At 42.5% G+C, this 19,288-nt stretch overlaps 1 protein-coding gene across 3 annotated transcripts in view; it reads right to left on the bottom strand.

The window, feature by feature from the left end:
• The window catches only part of MYH10 (myosin heavy chain 10), a 131,231-nt gene that overhangs the window by 94,794 nt on the left and 17,149 nt on the right, over positions 1-19,288 (bottom strand). For all 3 annotated transcript variants that reach the window (XM_057717272.1, XM_057717271.1, XM_057717273.1), the window contains exons 3-4: positions 16,166-16,322; positions 2,399-2,426 (exon numbers count right to left, since the gene is read on the bottom strand). In XM_057717272.1, coding sequence (XP_057573255.1) covers positions 2,399-2,426; positions 16,166-16,322 — 185 coding nt within the window. The remainder of the gene's footprint in view (positions 1-2,398; positions 2,427-16,165; positions 16,323-19,288) is intronic.

Raw genomic sequence — 19,288 nt, 5'->3', positions numbered from 1 at the left:
TTAGCTTTATGAAGGGCTCACGGGAGGCCACCGTCCTCACGCCATCACTCGTGTGTGTGTGTGTGTGTGTGTGTGTGTGTGTGTGGCCAAGCCCCTCCTCTCCTCGTGTGAGTGACTCACTCCCAACCCTGGGGCCCCTTGGCTCCTTGACGCCCTCAACCCCGATGACCTCCTGCTCCCTCTCTTCTTCAGCTGCCCACTCCCGTGGCCACATCGAGGTGTTTCCATCTCATCGTCTGCGGCCACGCTGCCTACTCTTCCTGCTTCTGCTATGGCGTCCCCAAGAGGACCCGTCCTCTGGTTCTGACCTGTCTCCTTCCTATCAATCGCTCCTTGTTTGCCCGTACTCCAGGATCCATCGCGACCACTTCTCTTGCCAGTGTCCTCAGGACTCTCATTTCAGTGACCCCCATCTACAGCCACCTACAAACACGGTCCCACCTTTCACTGGATTGAATCTGGGTCCATTCCAACACCCGTGTGGGAGACAGCCCACAGCAATGGCTCCAACTGTTTCACACCTTGCTGTACTTACCCCTTTGGCTAGTGTTTCGCACACTGACCTCGGCCTTGGCCACGTGTCTGGCTTGGGAATGGGGCGGCAGCAGGTGTGCACAACCCTTATCCACCGGCGCTTGCTCTCCGGCTGCTCTTGGCACCCCGTCACCGTGTTAAAACCAGGGCTAGCCTGCTGGAGGATTAAAGGACCTACCAAGGCAGCCCAGCCAACAGCCAGCCAGCAACACCCACACCCACCCCCACCGCAGGTGAGACAGCTCAACCGGCCCGGCTCTGGCTCTGCAGGAAGGCCCAGCTGAGCCCAACCCAACTGCTGGGAAAACTGCTTTAAGTCATTAAGCGTCAGGGTGGTTTGTTGTTTAAAAAAAGCTAATTCGTATAACTCAGAGGGCTAAACAAGGCGGGAAGAAAATGTACACAACAGAGAGACCAGCACCAGCTATTTCCATTTCCCCATCCCCTCCTTATTAACACCAAGCTTCTGCTTCATGGGAAAGAGAAGCCAAGGCATGGGAACTTCCTCAATTCCCAGCCTCCCAGCCCCCCGACCCACATCAGGCCCCACTGCCTCCCTGGCCCTGTCACTCTAGAGGAGCTGTGTCCCCCCAGGTCCCTGCCCAGATGCCCACACTGTGCCCTCCGCACCCTCCCCGCCCCTCCGTCTCTCTGCCCTGCCCTCAGCTCCCCCTTCAGCATTTACTTTCTCCCACATTAAACACCAATGACAACAACAAAAGTCGATTTCTTACTATGGCTCAACTGCTACAATCTTCACTTTCTTGAGCTCTTTGGAAGCAGTAGGCCTACACCTGGCTTTTGATGCTTTTTTACACTTTTTCACCCTGCCGTCACTCCTCGACTGCCATCTGGCTTCGACCTCCCTCCCCACCCCCAGTGCACTCAGTCGACCACCGCCAGCCTCCTGCTCCAGCGCTAAATCCCACGCACGTGTTTCTGTATATTTTGGTCAACCTCAACGGCGTCTGACGCGCTGACAGCTCTTCCCCACCCCTGACTGTCGCCCCTCCTGGGAATCCCACACTGAGGCGACCTCACTCACCGCGCGGCTGCCGTCACCCAGGCTGCCAGCTCTGCATTCCGGGCCCAGCTCCGACTCCATATCCACAGGGCCAATGGCCTAGTGACAGCTCCACTCAGGAGAGCCACAGGCACCTCAAAGCCAACGTCCTCCACCAAACTCCTCGCCTTCCACCGGAGAACCTGTTTCTCAACCTTCCTTCGTTGCAACCCCAGCCTCTCTGAGCATCTTTCTCAGGCCGTAAATCACCGAGTTCAGCTGGGCCTGTCTCCTAAACTTAAACCCCACCCTAAATCCACCCACTTCCCTCTGGGTCCATGACCACCTCTCCACCTTAAGTCACTTCCATCCCTCGTGTAAGTAATTCCACAGCCTCCCAACCGGACTCCCCCGTTAACGCTTCCCCATGCATCCTCCCCCGCTGCAGCCAACGCGAGAATCTGATGGCTTCCTGCCGTGGATGTTGTTTTATTCAATCCTGACTCTCCAGAACTTCACACAAAGCACACAGGCACATGGTAATCAATACTACTTCCTGGGTGATACCGGTAAACTCCTGAAATGCTGAAATGCTGAAATGCGCAGGAGGTCAACACTTGGACAAAGATGTAAGTTTCACAGATTAGCCTGATGAAATGTGTGAAAAGCCCATTCTGACAACCAAACAGTAACAACAAATTTAGGCAAGTTACATATCTTAGTCTTAAAACAACAACTGCAAGGTTTACATCAAGCTCTTAAATTACTGCTCTCCTTTCCCCCTCCCCCCATACAAAAAAATAACCCCTTTTACTTTTCAACAGAATCGAAAAGAAGTCTGAATGTTCAACATTTACTTACGTGCAAAGAATTGACTGGTCCTCACGATCTACAAAACAAAACAAAACAAACAAAAAAAGAAAGTGACCATTTGCCTGGTTTTTAAAAAATCTGATATAATAAAGTTGCAGTGATAGCCTCTAAAATACTAGTAACTCTGCTCCTCTCAGGCCAAGTTAATTCTTCCCAATCCTATTATATATTATACAGCCAAGTTGATCATTCTCATGCCAGATTCTCTGGGGCAGGTAACACTCCAGGCCCAGATGACTTTATATGCCTAACCAACCTGGACTCTCGCATCCTGCTGCTCAACAGAGTCGACTCAGGAAGGTTTATAAAAAACGAGCTCCCCAGAGCCCACCTCCACCTTCAGGGGGAGGGACTGAAAACCCCTGTTAAAATAGGTTCCCCAGGTGATTCTGGTGCAGGGCCAGGTTTAGAAACCACTGCCTTTCAGGAAAACCCACCACCAGAGAGGAATCATTATTAATTTGACCTTAAAGGAGAAAAAGAAAAAGCATCAGACACTGAGTGTAAAATAAGATTGAAGGAGGATAAACATCTAGATGAGGTTTAACCACTGTCTCAAGTCAGAATGTTAAATACACCAAAAATAACGAAAGGACGTACGATGAAAAAAACCTAACGTGATTTTAAAGTGATGAATGACAAGCATTCATACTCAGCTCAATTTTTCAAATGGAAAGGTGAGACGCAAACCCACGCACGGCCCAAGGACAAAACCACCTGTGTAGGATGTGTGGTTTCCAATCACTTACGAGCATCATAATCTCTATTTTACAGCCAAGAATGTTCTTTGAGGAAGTTAATCCTTCTGTCACACAGCACCGGGGGACAGGGATGCAGGTGAGAACCCAGGCCTGCCTACCTCCAGCGCCTGTGTCCTCAACACACCTGACCAAGGCTGTCACTGCCTCAAAAGGAGCTGCAGTCACAGGGGCCCGGCCCAGGTGGCATTTCTGTCGCTCCCTGTGCTGTGCTTGCTTTTGCATCAGAAAAGCCATCAGGTGCCCAATGAAGATCTCACAGTAGTTCAGGCATAGAGAACTTCCATCAAAGAGAAATGAGGAGTTGACTCACCATGCCATACTCTTTTCATATAATGGTATTAAAAGAAACAAATCCATTCATATATTCTACGTATAAACTGAGTTATACCAAGAGCATAGTACTGCCTGACCCCTTGAGCCTAACTTAATTCCTAATAGCTCCTGACCACGGTTCTCTCCTTCCTTCTGGCTGCCATGGGCAACACCCACAGCACACAGCTGACGTCTGCCCCTTCATCTGTTCACGTTCCCAGGGACGGGCCACACCCTTTCCCCTGCATGTCCGTCCCCGGCCACAACCACTTGGATCATCTCCACCTGCCTTCATGCTCAGCTCAGCTGTATCTCTGCTACGGAGCCTCCCCAGACCCTCTTCCTCACCGTTTCCTTCTTTTGACCATATTTTGGAGTCAGACAAACGATACTGCCAACTGCCAGCCCCACCAGCATGTGCTGCCTGAGATCACAGACTGTCTTGCTTCTTTATTCCCGGAATGAATGGTCAGCCCTCCGTCTACTGAGAGAATCCAGTGCAAGGAGCCAGGCCGGGCGCTGGCAAGACGCCAGGAACTGGCATCAGCGATCCTCGTCCCAGCCCCGCCACAAACTGCCCACGTATCTATAAATGAGGCATTGATTCCTTGCTGGTTTCGGGCTCTTCACCTATAAAACTAGGATTTTACAGGTTTCTGCCTATTATTCACTCTAAACATGAACCCTCACACCCCAAATTCTCCTGATCTGAGCCACGTCTCTAGAACTCCACTTAGCCAAGTTCTTAGGGCTTTGCTGAACTAGTTTACACATTAAAGAAATCAAAACATACACCAAAAACTAACCAAAATTAAATCGCCTCCTAATTTATGCGGAAGGGCTTTCTTCCTGCATCTGGACATGCTGTTAGCATTGTGTGAAATTTGAGATCTTCACAACCGCAATCTACCCTTCAAATCTATTCCATTCTTCTTTCACCGCATGGCACGGGCACCCCACCCCAACAAAGCAAAACAAAAGAACGCTCTTCCAGCCAGACCCATTTGTTCCTGTCATGTCTGTCTGGTCTTGTGCCATCTTTGGGCCTCAGTTTCACTATCAGCACAATCAGGGGTGAGCTTGGCAACCTCCAAGACTCTCTCCATATAACACTCTCCATGTAACACTCTGTAACTGAACTTCTCCTCCCTCTGCTTCCCTGAACCCTCTCCATCCTTCAAGGACCAACTTAAGCACCACAACAGTGTACAGTGAACTTTATACTCTAAAAACCTATAAATGTAACCAAACACAGCCTTGCAGTGACATTTAAGGGAAATAACTTTATGGTCAAAAATGCAACTAGCCTTCTAAAGAGCAGAGACTTGTTTGATAGCTCAGTTATTTTCCAAAGCGCCTTCCAAAAAACACATACGGAGGTACTCAATAAATTCATGTTGAATTAAATCATATTTTCAACAGTGAAAAAGGTTTCAAATCAGTGACCTCAGCTCCTACCTCAAAAAACTAGAAAAGAGCAAATTAAACCTAAAACAAGTAGAAGAAAGGAAATAAGGGAAAGAAATCAATGAAATGGGAAACAGGAAAAAAAAAAATCAGTGACCAAATGCTGGTTCTTTGATATTGATGAAATTGATAAATCTCTAGACAAAATGATCGGGAATAAGATACAAATTACCAATATCTGGAATAAGAAAGAGGAAACCACTACAGATCTCAGAGATACTAAAAAAAGATAATAAGGAAATATTAAGAACCACTTTCTGTCCAAAAATTTGAGAACTAAAATGAATAGGATAATTTCTCTAAAAGACATAAACTACTGACGTTCACTCAAGAAGAAACAATAACCGGAATAGATGTAGAAAAAACACTCAATAAAAAACAACATCCATTCATGAGTAAAACCAAAACCAAAACCAAAAAACTACACAAACTAGGAATACAAGGGAACCTCAACAACTTGATACAGGGCATCTACGAAACACCTACAGTTAACATCATCCTTAATGGTGAAAAAAACTGAATGCTGTCCCCCTGAGACCACGAACAAGACGTCTGTTCTCACACCTTTTCAACATCACAAAGAAGAAAAATAATTAAAAGCATTTGAAAAGGAGGAAATAACAATGTCTCTATTTGTAGAGGACACGATTGTCAATACAGATAATCCAAAAGAATCTACCAAAAAACCTTCCAGAATAAGTGATTTTTGCAAGGTTGCAAAATATGTCAATATATATTTTAAAAATAATATTTCTACATATTAATATGAACAACTGTAAATTAAAAATTTCAAAGCTCCATTTAAAACTAAAAACATGAAATGCTTAGTTATTTTAAGGTCTATGTTGGATTTAAATCTAACAAAATGTGTACGATCTATATGCTAAAGACTGCAAAACACTGATGAAATAAAGACCTACATAAATAGAGAGATAAACCATGTTTATGGACTGGAAGACTCAATACGGCTGTCAATTCTGCCCTAATTGTTCTATAGATTCAATGCAATCCAATCAAAATGTGAAGAGTGAGACTTTTTTTAGAAAATGACATGCTAATTTCTATAATTTATATTGAAAGACAAAGCAATTAGAATAGAGAAAATAATTTTTAAACAAACGATGGTGGAAAATACACTACTTGATTTCAAGATTTACTACATGGCTATTATAATCAAGACAGTATGATACCTGCAAGAGGACAGACATATAGATCAAAGGAATCAAGGATCCTGACAAAGGCAATCCACTGGAGAAAAAAACTGTCTTCTCAACAAATGGTGCCAAGATCAAACTAGAATCCACAGGCAGAACGAGGAACTTCAATCCATACCTTGCACCATACATGAAAGTTAACTCAAGATGGATCACAGATTGAAAGACTGAGTGAGAAAAAATTGCAAATCACTTATCCAACAAAGGACTTGTAACTAAAAAAAGAATAAGGAATTCTCAAAACTGAATAAAAAACCATCCAATTTTTTTAAATTGTCAAAAGATTTGGACACTTCACCAAAAAAGACATACAGGTGGCATATTCACATCAAAAGGTGTGTAATGTCATTAGTCACCAGGGAAGTGCAATTTAAGACCACAATGAAATACTTAACACTACACACTTAGAGAGACTAAGATTTAATTAAAAAAATGACAATACCAAGTACTGACAGGATGCAGAACTGGAAATCTCATCCATTGCTAGTCAGGATGAAAAATGGCACAGCCATTTGGAAAAGAGTTTGGTAATTTCTTATAAAGTTAAACATACATCTACAATGCGATCCAGTAATCCTGCTCCTAGGTATTGAGCCAAATGAAATTAAAATTTACACTCACAAAAAACCTGCATACAAAGGTTTCTAGTGTCTTAATTGTCAAGAACTGGAAACTATCCAAATGCCCTTCAAATGGTAAGTGAATAAACAAACTGTGGAACATGCATCCAATGGAATACTACTCAGAACTAAAAAGGAGTGAAGTTCTGGTAGACGATGCTCGAATACACTGTGTTGGTGAAAGAAGCCACACTCAAAAGGCTAACTTGTGTATGATTACATGACATTCTGGAAAAGGCAAAACTATAATGACAAAGGGAAAAAAAACCAGTGGTTGTCATGGACTAGAGGAAAAGAATGAGTATAGGAGCGTGTCGAGATTGGGGGGAAGATAGACCTGTTCTAAATCTTGACTGTAGTTACACAACTACATGCAGTTGTCAAAAGTCAAAGAACTATACACTAAAAAGGCTGAATTTTACTGTATGCAAATGATTCCTTAGTATGTTTAGCTTTCCCATCCAGCAACATGCCTCTACATTTAAGACCTTTAAAAAGTTTTGCAATTTCTTATTCAGGTTCTGCCTATTTTTGTTTACTGCTAACACATATATTTTTGGCTAAAGGATAAGTACACCTTTAAACTTATCACCCAGTGAAATCACTGTTTCATCCTTTCACTAACCCTTTCACTCTGATGTCCGTACCCTCTTAGTTTTCTTCATAGCACTTATCACTACGATATTGTCTTTATTTTCTGGTATCTTCAGTGAGATAACAGTTCTCTAACACAGTCACTAGAAAGGTTTTCCTACATTTTACACCTCTCAGGGTAAGGAGCGTTACTGTCTCCCACTGTTTGTATTTCCACATTATAAGATTCAATACACAGATTCAACGCAACTATAACTCATTATAAAACATTCCTTTTTGCGACACAAAATAATGCCTTTTGTCCCTGTTTCTGCTGTGACGTCTACTTTAGACTTGAGGTAATTTTAACTGATTTTCCCTTTTTGTACCCATTTGGCCAAGGAAATGCCCGTCACTGCACGGCTATTATTTTTCCACTTTGAGACACTGCTCTTGTAAGGGGCGTATGATTATATTAGGCTCTGTTATTTATAGTGGGATAAAAGTATTTATATTTACTGTATTTGGTGTTACCTGTTTTCTGACCTTTGGAGGCTTTCCTTGGTGTTCCTTTTAAAAGATGGTTTGTTTTCCTTGCTTTTCTTTCTTCTAATGTTAGAAACATATCCAGTTTCAACATTTTTCAAAAAGAATCCTTTAACCTACATTTTAAAGGTTCACATTTTGATGTATATCAATCCTAGTCTTAAAATACTTATTTGTAAAACAAGAGAGGAGTAGTACATGTGCTTATTATACTAGGGCATCACTCGGTGTGTCACACATCATTTCAAGGCAGCTGCTCAGGATTCCACTATATGTGAGCCATCCTTTAAGTAGTTACCTATTGGTAGAACAATTGGTTATTTCCTGTGTTTCTCAGGAAGCTACCGGAGGTTATTCTCCATCCAAAATAATAGCATGTGGGACCCATAAGTTAAGAAATACAACCAAGGAAAGAAGCAAGGAAGACTTCCCTGGCAGTCCAGTGATTAGGACTCCGTGCTTCCACTATAGTGGGCACAGGTTCGATCCCTGGTTGGGAAACTAAGCTCCTGCATGCCACGAGGCGTGGCCAAAAACACAAAAACAAAAGAACAAAAAATAGACAGACCCTTTGATCCAGTAGTCCACAGAAAGAAGCAAGGAATTTCCAGGGTGCAGGCGAAGGTAACTGTGAAGAGCACTAAGTACACATTAGAGGATAAAGGGTCCCAGGAGGTATGTCTCCAAGGGAGGAAAGACACTGAAAAATTACTTGACACATCTGTGTGTTGAAAGAAGACTGGTAGTTCTATCAAATCAATGTTGGTAATTGCAAAACTACTCTGTTCCCCAATATGGGAAAATCACTAACCCCAGGGAAAACAGCAAATTGTGTAAGAAAGGAAATGTGATCATAGGAGAAACAATTTAAATGTTGAATATTAAAATGCCAAAAGATGTTGATTTAACTTCTATCAGGAAGATGGGGGGGGTAGTTAACTCTTTTTTCACAATAGGAAGTCTATAGAAAACACCAGAAGTTAAAAAAAAAAAAAAAAAAAGACTATCATAAGCCTGTTACTTCTAAATATGTACATACACAAGAAGAAACACAAAATATGATTTCCTCTTTAGAGGGAATGGGCAGGGGTAGGACAGGTATCTCGTGTTTTTTTTTTCCCAATAATGTCAGCCTTGCTGTACTGTGTGTTTGCCTGTTTATCTTCCCGTATTACTTTTCTTTTTTTTAATATTTATTTATTTATTTATTTGGCTGTGTTGGGTCGTAGCTGTGGGCTGAGGGATCTTTTTTGGTTGCAGCATGCGAGCTCTGCATTGTAGCATGTGGGATCTAGTTCCCTGACCAGGGATAGAACCCGGGCCCCCTGCTTTGGGAGCACGGAGTCTTAGCCACTGGACCACCAGGGAAGTCCCTTCACGTATTACTTTTGAATAAAAAGTAAAAAGTTATTTAAGCACTCAAAGTTCTTTGACAATTTCCGATCTTGATGTTATCCAGACTACTGCATTGTTTAATGGTCTAAAACCATTTAGATAACACAGGAATTATCTAGTCCTTGAGATGTGATAGACTTCACCGCTAAAAATTATATAGCCTTGTGTCTTTGAGACATAAAGGTAATCTCTGACAAACTTTACTATTTCTCCCACTGGCACTGTTCTAAGTAAGTTTTCCACCTTATTTTGAGGCAATTTTTTTTCTTTACAGTGTTATAAAACCTTTAGCCTTTCTGATGGTTCTCTCTTCTTAGCCACGCTTGCTAAACACTTGTCTATTTTACGGTCTTTTCATAAAACCAGTTCAAGTTTTGACTTAACAATTTTATGTTTTTCCTCTTGTTTAGGTTCATTTCATGTTGTACTTTGTAAAAAACTGAAGTATAACTGACGTAACATTATATTAGTTTCAGGTGTACAACACAGTGATTCAATATTTGTATATGCTGCGAAATGATCACCACGGTCTTAACAACCAGGCTGTACTTTTAAAGAACTTTTGTGTGTGTGTGTGTGTGTGTGTGTGTGTGTGTGTGTGTGTGTGTGTGAAATGACACACATAAAAGCTCATGAGACAATACAGCTTAATAAATTATCATAAAGTTGTCTTTTATCTACCTTGTGAGTAAAAGGCTCGTCCGTAAATTTTTGTTCACTAATAAAAATATTTATAGCTATGAATTCTTTCTCAAAGCAGTTTTTGCCATGAGCCATCATTTTTTTACATGTGATATTCTGTTGTGGTTAATTTCAAAAGAATCTGTAACAGCGGTTTTGATTTCTTCCTTAACCAAAAAATCCACATAGATGAGTGGTTAACAGCAGCAAAAACAGCAAGAACAACTCATTAAGCAACACGCCCACAAAACACACCCAGGTGGAAGTCTGTGAATACCTTGTCTTACTGCACTGTGGTCAGAGAATGTGGCCTGATCTGAGATTTTTTCTTGGTGACTTAGCATTGAAATTACAAGCCAAGGTTGTAAATGTTCTTCCTGCTTGACGGGCAGAAGTACTGTATATACAATTTCCAACTCAAGCTTGCTAAATTGTGTTGATCACCTCCTTCTTCTTTTTAACAGAAACCTCGTTTTATTTATCTTATTTTATTTTTGGCTGCACCTCAGGGCTTGCGGGATCTTAGTTCCTCGACCAGGGCTTGAACACGGGCCCCAACAGTGAAAGTGCCAAGTCCTAACCCCTGGACCACCAGGGAATTCCTCATCACAGTCTTCACGTTCTCATTTTCCCTACTCATCTCACATTCTGCAAGAAGCACATTAAAGCTCCTTCTATAACTGTGGGTCACATTTCCCTTGTATTTCCAATAGCTATTGTTGAAATATGTGACTCAATGTCAATGCTGTAAACGTAAGTATTATCTGACCCTACTAGCAGGTTACGTCACACTGTTTCTCTCTCAAATCTCCGATCTCTGCTCCTTCCTCCTCACTCGCAGCTGAGACCTTGCTTCGAGTTTCCCTGAATCTTCACAAGTTCCTACCATCAACCATATCTACCCATCGGCTGGCAGATGCTTTCAAGAAACCTGGCTGTGAAGGGAAAGAGACGATGGAAGAGAGAACTTTCTTTTTTAAAGTAACGGGGAACACTTTAGCCCATTTAATGCCAACATTAGGAGCCTGTAACAAGGGCGGCAGAAGACAATCAACACTGAGCTTCCTGAGACGGACCCCTGGGAGCGAGGTGCCAGCTGCACCGGTGAAGGAGCTGGGAAGACTGGCCTTTGATAGCAGTGGGCGCAGCAGAGGATGGTTTGTAAATCTGGCTGAGGAAGCTGCGGCAGCTCCTCTCTGGTGGTTTCTAGTTTCTCTGTGGATCAGGGGAAAATGCCATCAGCTCGGGGGGATAGGGGGACCCAGGCACCCAGGGAGCTGAAGTGGGCAGGGGTTTGAGACAGTCATTAGGGAGAAGAATTATAACCTTAACAGACAATCAAGGAAGGATTAGCAAACAATGTTCTGCGTGGAATCTGGGCTCGTGGTCAGGAAATAACGGAAGTATCAATCTGTTTCACTGTGTGAACAGAAGACTCCAGAGGCATCAGCGACCCAAGTAAGAGCCTTAAAAAAAGACAAATATCTTCACTGACCCAGGGTGACAATTTTGCCAAACAAGCACAGTATAAAGAACAAAGGGACAGGGATGCAGGATATTGACAGAAGACAGTTGAAACCACAGACTATGAAATCTAACTACAAGAGGAAGAAAGTCAAGGCAGTACTGACAATACACAGGGGAAAAGGGGGACAACGCATGGACCCAAGATCTACACGGAGCAAAAGAACACGATCGGGAGGCTTAATGACCGGACTGCTAAGACGGAAGGATTTTGCAATAGAATTTCTTAAATACTATTTGAAAAATAACATCATTTCAGAAGCTGGCAAATTCTAGAGTGTCAGTAGCGTAAGTGAGAAGAAGATTAAGGATCTGAGAGACCCAGGGGCTGGCTGACTAGGAAGTAACACGGGGTTACGGCAGGGCAGGGAGGAAACAGCAGGGCAGGGAGGAAACAGCAGGTCAGGGGCTGGACCCACCAAGGAGGGAGGAAGGGAGGAAGGAGGAGAGGAACCTGGAAGGAAGCTGCTACAGTGATGAGGGCAGGCAGAGGAGGGGCAGTGCTTTCAAGGGGTAAAGAGGAGTAATGGTCCAGCAGATGCAATGGTCCAGGGAAGGACACTGACCCCACCTCCCAGCGCACAGGATCTGAGTGGAGGGGCCACTCTCAGGGGAAAGCCAAGTCAGTTAAAGCCCGGAGGCAAAGAAAACATTTGATGGAGACATTGAACACATAGGGACGTTTGCACGTCACAGACTGGGAGTTACCTAAGGCAAAAATGAAAAGAGAGCATTATGGAAACGAAGATGTGACTGGCAAACAAAAGAACAAGGGGATGTGGATTTCATTCTAAGACTCCAGGAAGAAGGTAGAATCTCAGGTCTTAGATACTCATGGTTGGCGGATTAGGCGGCCCCTGCAACTACTGTTATAGCAAAATTTGCCTTTACATCTGTCTAGGTCAACAGGAGGCTGGTGGTAGTGTTGGCTGCTACTGAGTGGAGGCTGGCTGGGGTGGGCGGCCACAGGGAGGCATCGGGGCAAAGCAGGAGCATGAGGGGTTGGGGGGAGACTCTGGGATATTAGTAGTCTCAGGTCCCCTCACATGATCACACACCGGGCACAGGTCTCAGTGTTGCTGTGTTCAGTTTCTAACATGTAAGGCAGCAAATGAGAAGTCTGAGCCTGCTCACTCCCTCTCCACCAAGACCACCTGGTTTCGCTCTATCCTTACCACGCTGTGATGGGCCAGGCACGCGTCTCCTTTCAGGATTCCTGCCTGGCACTCTCAGTTTCAAGAGTCAAGTCTTTCTCCAGCTCTGGTGAACTGTTTCAAAACTATCACTTCTTTCAGGGCTCCTGAGAGTCTAGATGTATATTCCATGTTTCCTACTCTTTCTGTCACAATTTCCATCAGTGTCTTTTTTCTGTGCATCCTGGAAGAACTCCTTGAGTTGGTCTTCTAATTCACTGCTTTAGTCCAATTATGTCAATTCTGCCATCCCATGCTTTCAGTGAGTTTGTGATTTTTGCAAGCAAGCTTATGTCCAAGAACTCTACTTTCATTCATGCAATCAATGAATGAATGTAACTACTATGCACCAGGCACGCTCTGCCCTTTTTTTTATTTTTAAACAGTCCCACTGTTTTTTTGTTTTTGTTTTTTTTTGGTCACGCCCTGCGGCATGCGGGATCTTAGTTCCCCGACCAGGGATTGAACCGTGCCCCCTGCATTAGGATCTCGGAGTCTTAACCACTGGACTGCCAGGGAAGTCCCTCTGCATTTTACTGATGCAATATCCCCTAGAATCTAAAGTTAAGAAAAAAAATTAAGCTCTTCTGTTTTTTGCATTAAAAAAACAAACTCTGTTCAGTAGGGCCGTCTGCTCCGAATCCTCCACAGGGTCCCCTGTCTAGCTGCAGGCTCTCTTCCGAGGCCCACTGACGGCTGGCTATTTGCTCACATTTGTCACTGAAAACCTAGACGGATGAGCACTGGTCGCTGATCTGAGCTCTGCGAGCAGTTGCACGCTGTTGACCGCTGTCTGACTGCTCTTGCCAACGTCCCACCCGACTGTGTGTGTCCCATACCAGCAGGTAGCCCCGTACTTAGAGAACGAAATACAGTGGAATTGGTTAGAGTGGGGTTTTTTTGTTTTTATTGTCTGTTTTAAATTATTACATAACCAAAACGATCAACTAATTCTTTTAACTTTCACATGGAAGTTCATGATTGTGGATAAGAATGTGTCGTGTTGCCTTGGTTTTGAATCCTTGTTCATACCTCTCATGATCTACATTTTCTTGATCAAGGTATTTAACTTTTTGGGCCTCAGCAAAATAAGGAAAGTAATTCTATTTACCTTATAGGACTGTGGTTGTGGGTTAAATAATACACATAGAGCATGTAGCCCTGCGCCTGGCACACCATAATACTCAGTGCAGGGCCACTCTCACATTAATGGTAACATTAATAACGCCACGTAGTGGTAAGCCACTTCTTCCTCACACTGTATTCATATAATTGGTCTGGAAACCCACGGTGGGGCATTAACATTTATCCCTGTTAACTATTCTATTAGAGTCGATTCACCATTCAACCTGTCAAGAGCTTTTGAAAATTCTGTTTCTTTTCATCAAATGTGTTTGTTTTTCCTCCCAGTTTCCAATCATCTATAAATTTTACGGGCATGCACCCTACACCTTTAAGTATATTGATTAGAATGTTGGAAAGGGCACAAACCCCTCTGTCCACACCCCGACGCCTGGCCACCCTCAATCATTAATCAGCATCTCAGGCACAACTTCGCAGCATCCAGCCACGAGATCATGGAATGCCACGGAGAAGGCCTAATTCTCTGGTAACACTGTCTACTGTATTTCCCTTCCTACTCAGCCTAAAGTAACACGAGGAATATTTTCAGGCTGTTTCTATACTATTACCAATAGATTCTAGAATCTTTCCTGGCAGGTATATTAAGCTCAAAAGTGTGGAGCTTCTTCCCCTTTATAAAAATTAGAATTAGATACGTGAGCCCATCACAGCCTTCTGGAAACTCCCCCTCTATATAATACTTCAAAGAAAGGGGGTCAGTAATCTCAGTGGTGAGGATGTATCTGTTTAAACGAGGAAATATGGATTTAATCAGAGGAGGAGTGTCCTTTGGCCGATTTCTTCTCCCATATAAGGCAAAGTTTGCTCGTTCATACAAATGCTTTTCTGCACATAAAGATCATTCTTCTTAATGGAGACACACAGACTCAGACACAAACCAAAAAGCTGATGACTCTTCTTTCTCCATTATCTGACTGCAATTTGTCACCGTCATGGCCATTTCTTAACATTCTTTGCCTCTGAATCTGAGAAAGGGTTATTAAATTGAATCTTTTTTTTTTTTTAAAGCCTGAGCTCATTTTGGATTCTGAACCTCTTCTTACCCATCTATGCCACTATTCTAGTCCTGAAGCACTTCCTGTTTGCCTCCGAGGACCTGGTATACAAGGAGCATCCAAATGCTACCTGAGAAGGAAAGGGGTGTTAACTCCCTCCCGCTACCCTTCAGACCCAGCACCAGGCAGCCTTTCCAGGACCTGAGATCTGATGACAGGTGGATGCAGCAGACTCTGTTTCCTGAAGAAACTTGTAGATCTTATTATACTTTACAGAATTCATTTTTTAAAAAATAAAAGGAGAGAGAGGGAGAGTTACTACAGAAGATTTCACAGAGCACTAGGAAGTCCCACGTTTAAATGCAGTCTTGCTGACAGGTCCTACTGTATAACAGAGAGAAAATATATTCGATATCCTGTGATAAACCATGATGGAAAAGAATAGGAAAAAGAATATATAGGGGAGTTCCCTGGCGGTCTAGTGGTGAGGACTCGGCGCTTTCACTGCTGGGGCCCAGGTTCAAACTCTGGTCAGAGAACTGAGATCCCACAAGCCACGTGGCTCGGCCAAAAATTAAAAAAAGAATATATATATATGTATAACTGAATCACTTTGCTGTACACCAGAAATTAACACATTATAAATCAAACTATACTTCAATAAAATTAAAATTTTCAAAAATTTAAAAGGAAAAAAATAAATGCAGTCTCGTTGAGCAATAATGTTAAAACACACTCAAAACCGTCCATTCTAGTTTTCAAAAAATAGTTCCTCCATAAACCATTGTGTCTGAAGCCATAATTCCAACGAATGACTTCAAATTTATATTTCATTCAAAATCCAAAAAGAAAACAATCAAAATCCACCAACTCTACACATGCTGTTTAACTTTTGTTGTGTCCTTTCTCATGCATTTATATAAGAAATATTTTTTATAATCTTTCTCTCCCTAATGATGCATCCACCTTTTCCATTATACTTCCCGTCGGCCCTTCCTGTTGGTTTTAAAACCTAATGTGATAGAGCTTTGATCATACTGGCTTGTGGTGGAGATCAAATGTATCTAAAAACTAGATGCTTAACAGAAAAATCACCATGAAGCATTTATGCAGCAACAAGCATCCTTACCAGATGCCTAAAGAAAATGGCCATATTGCCCAGTCTAATCTTAAGAATTCATAATTTTTCTACAATAAACATCTATTACATTTCTTTTTAATCTTTAAAATACCTTAAAGCCCTCTGTAGAAAAGACTGAGACATTAAAAAAAAAAACACACCCAGATTACACCTAACAGAGTCTGAGCAGTATCCTAACACTTCTGGTTACCTTGGAGCATGCATCTGTAGGCAGACTCAGATATGGCGTAGATGTGTGGAGGCATCTCGTGACGCTTCTTCCCTCTGTACATTTCAATAATATTCTCAGAGTAAATGGGAAGATTCTTGTAAGGGTTTATGACTACACAGAAGAGTCCAGAATAGGTCTAGAAGAGAGAAAAATAAAATACAGTGTTAAAAACAAACAACTGTATATACCAACAGGATCCGATCAGGAGATAAACCACACAGTAATTTTGAACAGGGGACCTTTATCATCTGCACAATTAATCTATCCCTAAAATTAAATCTCGCCCATAACGGGCATTCCAAACCACAAGCAGTTCTCCCACAGACAGTCTATTAAGTAGTACTTTCCTAGATTCAATTCCCTCATCTGTCAAATGGAAATAATAACATATGCTTCATGGCTTCACAGGGTCATTATTCAAACATGTCATTTGCCTTTTCACACTCATTCTCTCACGAGTGTACGAGGTATGAAAAGTTCATTAAGGTAGTTTCAGATTCCACGTTGCAATATATCCTTTAAAAAATACCGATGGCCAAATTTGGGTACAGTATCAAAAAAGAATACCCACAATTATCTGGATAGGTTATTATTAAAAGACTTTTTTTTTTAAGTGTAAAACTTTTTTACTCTTCTAATTTTTCTGCTTTGGAAAATACAGGGGTTTTTTCATAAAAATAATTGATGTCAACTTACAGGTTTATTTTTAAATGAGTTAATATTCAAAACTTTTGTTTTAATTTCTAAAATTAAATGTTTTAGAAATAAACAGTAAATATTAAATATAACACATAAACCAAAGCTCTTTGGGGGCCCTCAGTACTTTTGAAGAGCCACTAGTCTAGAAGATAAAAACCTTTGTCATCAGTAAGGTAACCACTACTCAGAATTAATAGCAGGCGCACTTTTGCCTTTCGGGGTTTGTTAATTCACACGGAATGATTTCTGAGAAATGACTCTGGAATTTATGGAAAAACAAGAGTGGTTAGGATTGCTGCCAGGTGCTCTGGTCCTGGCGGGGCTGAAGGCACCTCAGCTACACTGGGAAGCAGACCCTTTACTGCGGGTGACTCTAAATCTAAAGGCAAGAGGTCCCCAGAAAAGGCCGAGGACCGGTGGTGCTCAGCTCCCCAGGGACCACGGAGGGGGTTCTAACCTCAGCTGTGCTCAGCGAGGCTGAAACCCTCGGCAGCGGCCACCAGGGGCCACTGTCGAGACCACTCTATTCTCAACGCCACAGTTAACGATGCCGAAAGGAGAAAGGGAGCCAAAAAAAGCTGAAGCGCTCAGAGCCCCGTCTCTAGCTGTACTCCTTTATCTCGGCTTCCCTCCCAGCGGAGGCTTGAATGTGGAACACACTTCCTACCTAGATCAGCGCTCGCGAATAAGACAAAGGCAAGCAAGGGCCCGGCCCTGAGCTCACTGATGTGGGCTGTTTGCCTGATTTCTGAACTGACCAGATGGACTCCGTCCCTGCTTGCCCGAGGCCACAGTAATTACTTGCCCCTCCCTGGCTGATGGCTGGGTCTGCAGCCGTTGGCTTTCTCACGTCCCGCATCACACCCCCGAGAACCGGGGTTGGCTCTCAGGCCTCCCACCCAGCAGCCTGGCACCTTCCACCGACTAGCCCAGGCTCTCTCTGCCACCCACAGGACAAAAAGGCAATGAGAGACAATAAAACAGAGGTTTCATTAAGGGTGAGAAAATTAAGGAGAGACAATCTCAACATTTTAATTTTTGTTTGTTTGTTTTGTTTCTTGGAACTGCTTTATTGAGATATAATTTGCCTACCATAAAATACACCCATTTAATTTATACAATTCAATGTTCTTCAGTATCGATATATTCACAGGCCTGTATACTCATCACAATTTTACAATCTCTTCTTCACTTCAAAAGCATCCTGGGGCTGTCAAACCACCCATTTCCTTCCTCTTTTAACATCTAAGCAACCAAAATCAACATTTTAATTTTCTACTGAGTTTAATTTATACATAGTAAATTTGACAAATCATAACTACACATCTCCATGAATCTCTACTTTCTATTCAAAAATGAGATAATAGCTCTATCATGAAGGTACACTTCACTTTCTTTTGTAAGAGGCAAATAATTACAGACTGGCAAAAACAAAAACAAAAACAAAACAAAAAACACTCCAAGGAAGTTAAAATATGCAAATTTAGTTTCACATCCCATAGCACCTGTGGCATGGTACCAGATCCTGACAGTGACACATTCCAACCTGTGTGTCTACCATGTGTTGGGGACTTTTCTGAGGACTAGGATTACAGAGATGAGTAAGTCTCACAAATATGAACAAGTCATCAAAAAACAAGGTTGAATAATCATCAGTGTCCTATGCTTGCCAAAGAGGAGCAGAAATAGAGGTTTAAGTGGGAATACTACACTGGAGAGCTAAACTTCTATCTCGAAAATTAGCTCAACATTGGGGTCCTGCATAACTGATCACTGAACCAGTACTGTACCACTTGTGTCTTCCCCAAGTTACACGGTAGAAGGGTGCTGTGTTGTTAAAATAATTTCTCTGGAGGCCTTAAGTTCAAATTAAACTTCATTATTATCTGAAGACACAAACAAGATATTAAGCACCCTCAAGAAACATACACTCTAGGAATGAAGACAATAAAGACACACTAAATAAACAAGACACAACATAAGGCACTAAAGAGAGAGCGGTGCGAAAAGAGAAAGATGAACAGGTCTTATAAACAGAGAAACTCTGGAGTGAAATACATGACAAACCCTGGGCGCTGAAGGCATGGCCATCCTGTCAGAAACAGTACAACCAGGTACAAAGTCCAGACCTAAAGGGTCTTTGATGTTCTTTTTTAAAGACTATTAGGCCAAGGGGACCTCCCTGGTGGTCCGGTGGTAAAGAATCCATGCTCCCAATGCAGGGGGCCCAGGTTCCATCCCTGGTCAGGGAACTAGATCCTGCATGCATGCTGCAACTAAGAGTTCTCATGGCTGCAACTAAGACCCAGCGAAGAGGGAGGGAAGGAAGGAAGGAAGACTATTACGTCAAAAGGAGAGATAAAGGAATTCCTACTAAAATAGTAAGAATGTAAAACTTGGTAG

The sequence above is a fragment of the Hippopotamus amphibius genome, chromosome 17 (genome assembly GCF_030028045.1).
Source record: "Hippopotamus amphibius kiboko isolate mHipAmp2 chromosome 17, mHipAmp2.hap2, whole genome shotgun sequence".
In the NCBI taxonomy this organism is placed as follows: domain Eukaryota; kingdom Metazoa; phylum Chordata; class Mammalia; order Artiodactyla; family Hippopotamidae; genus Hippopotamus; species Hippopotamus amphibius.
The sequence above is the reverse complement of the archived record's forward strand: the minus strand, read 5'-3'. Positions and strand labels throughout refer to the sequence as shown.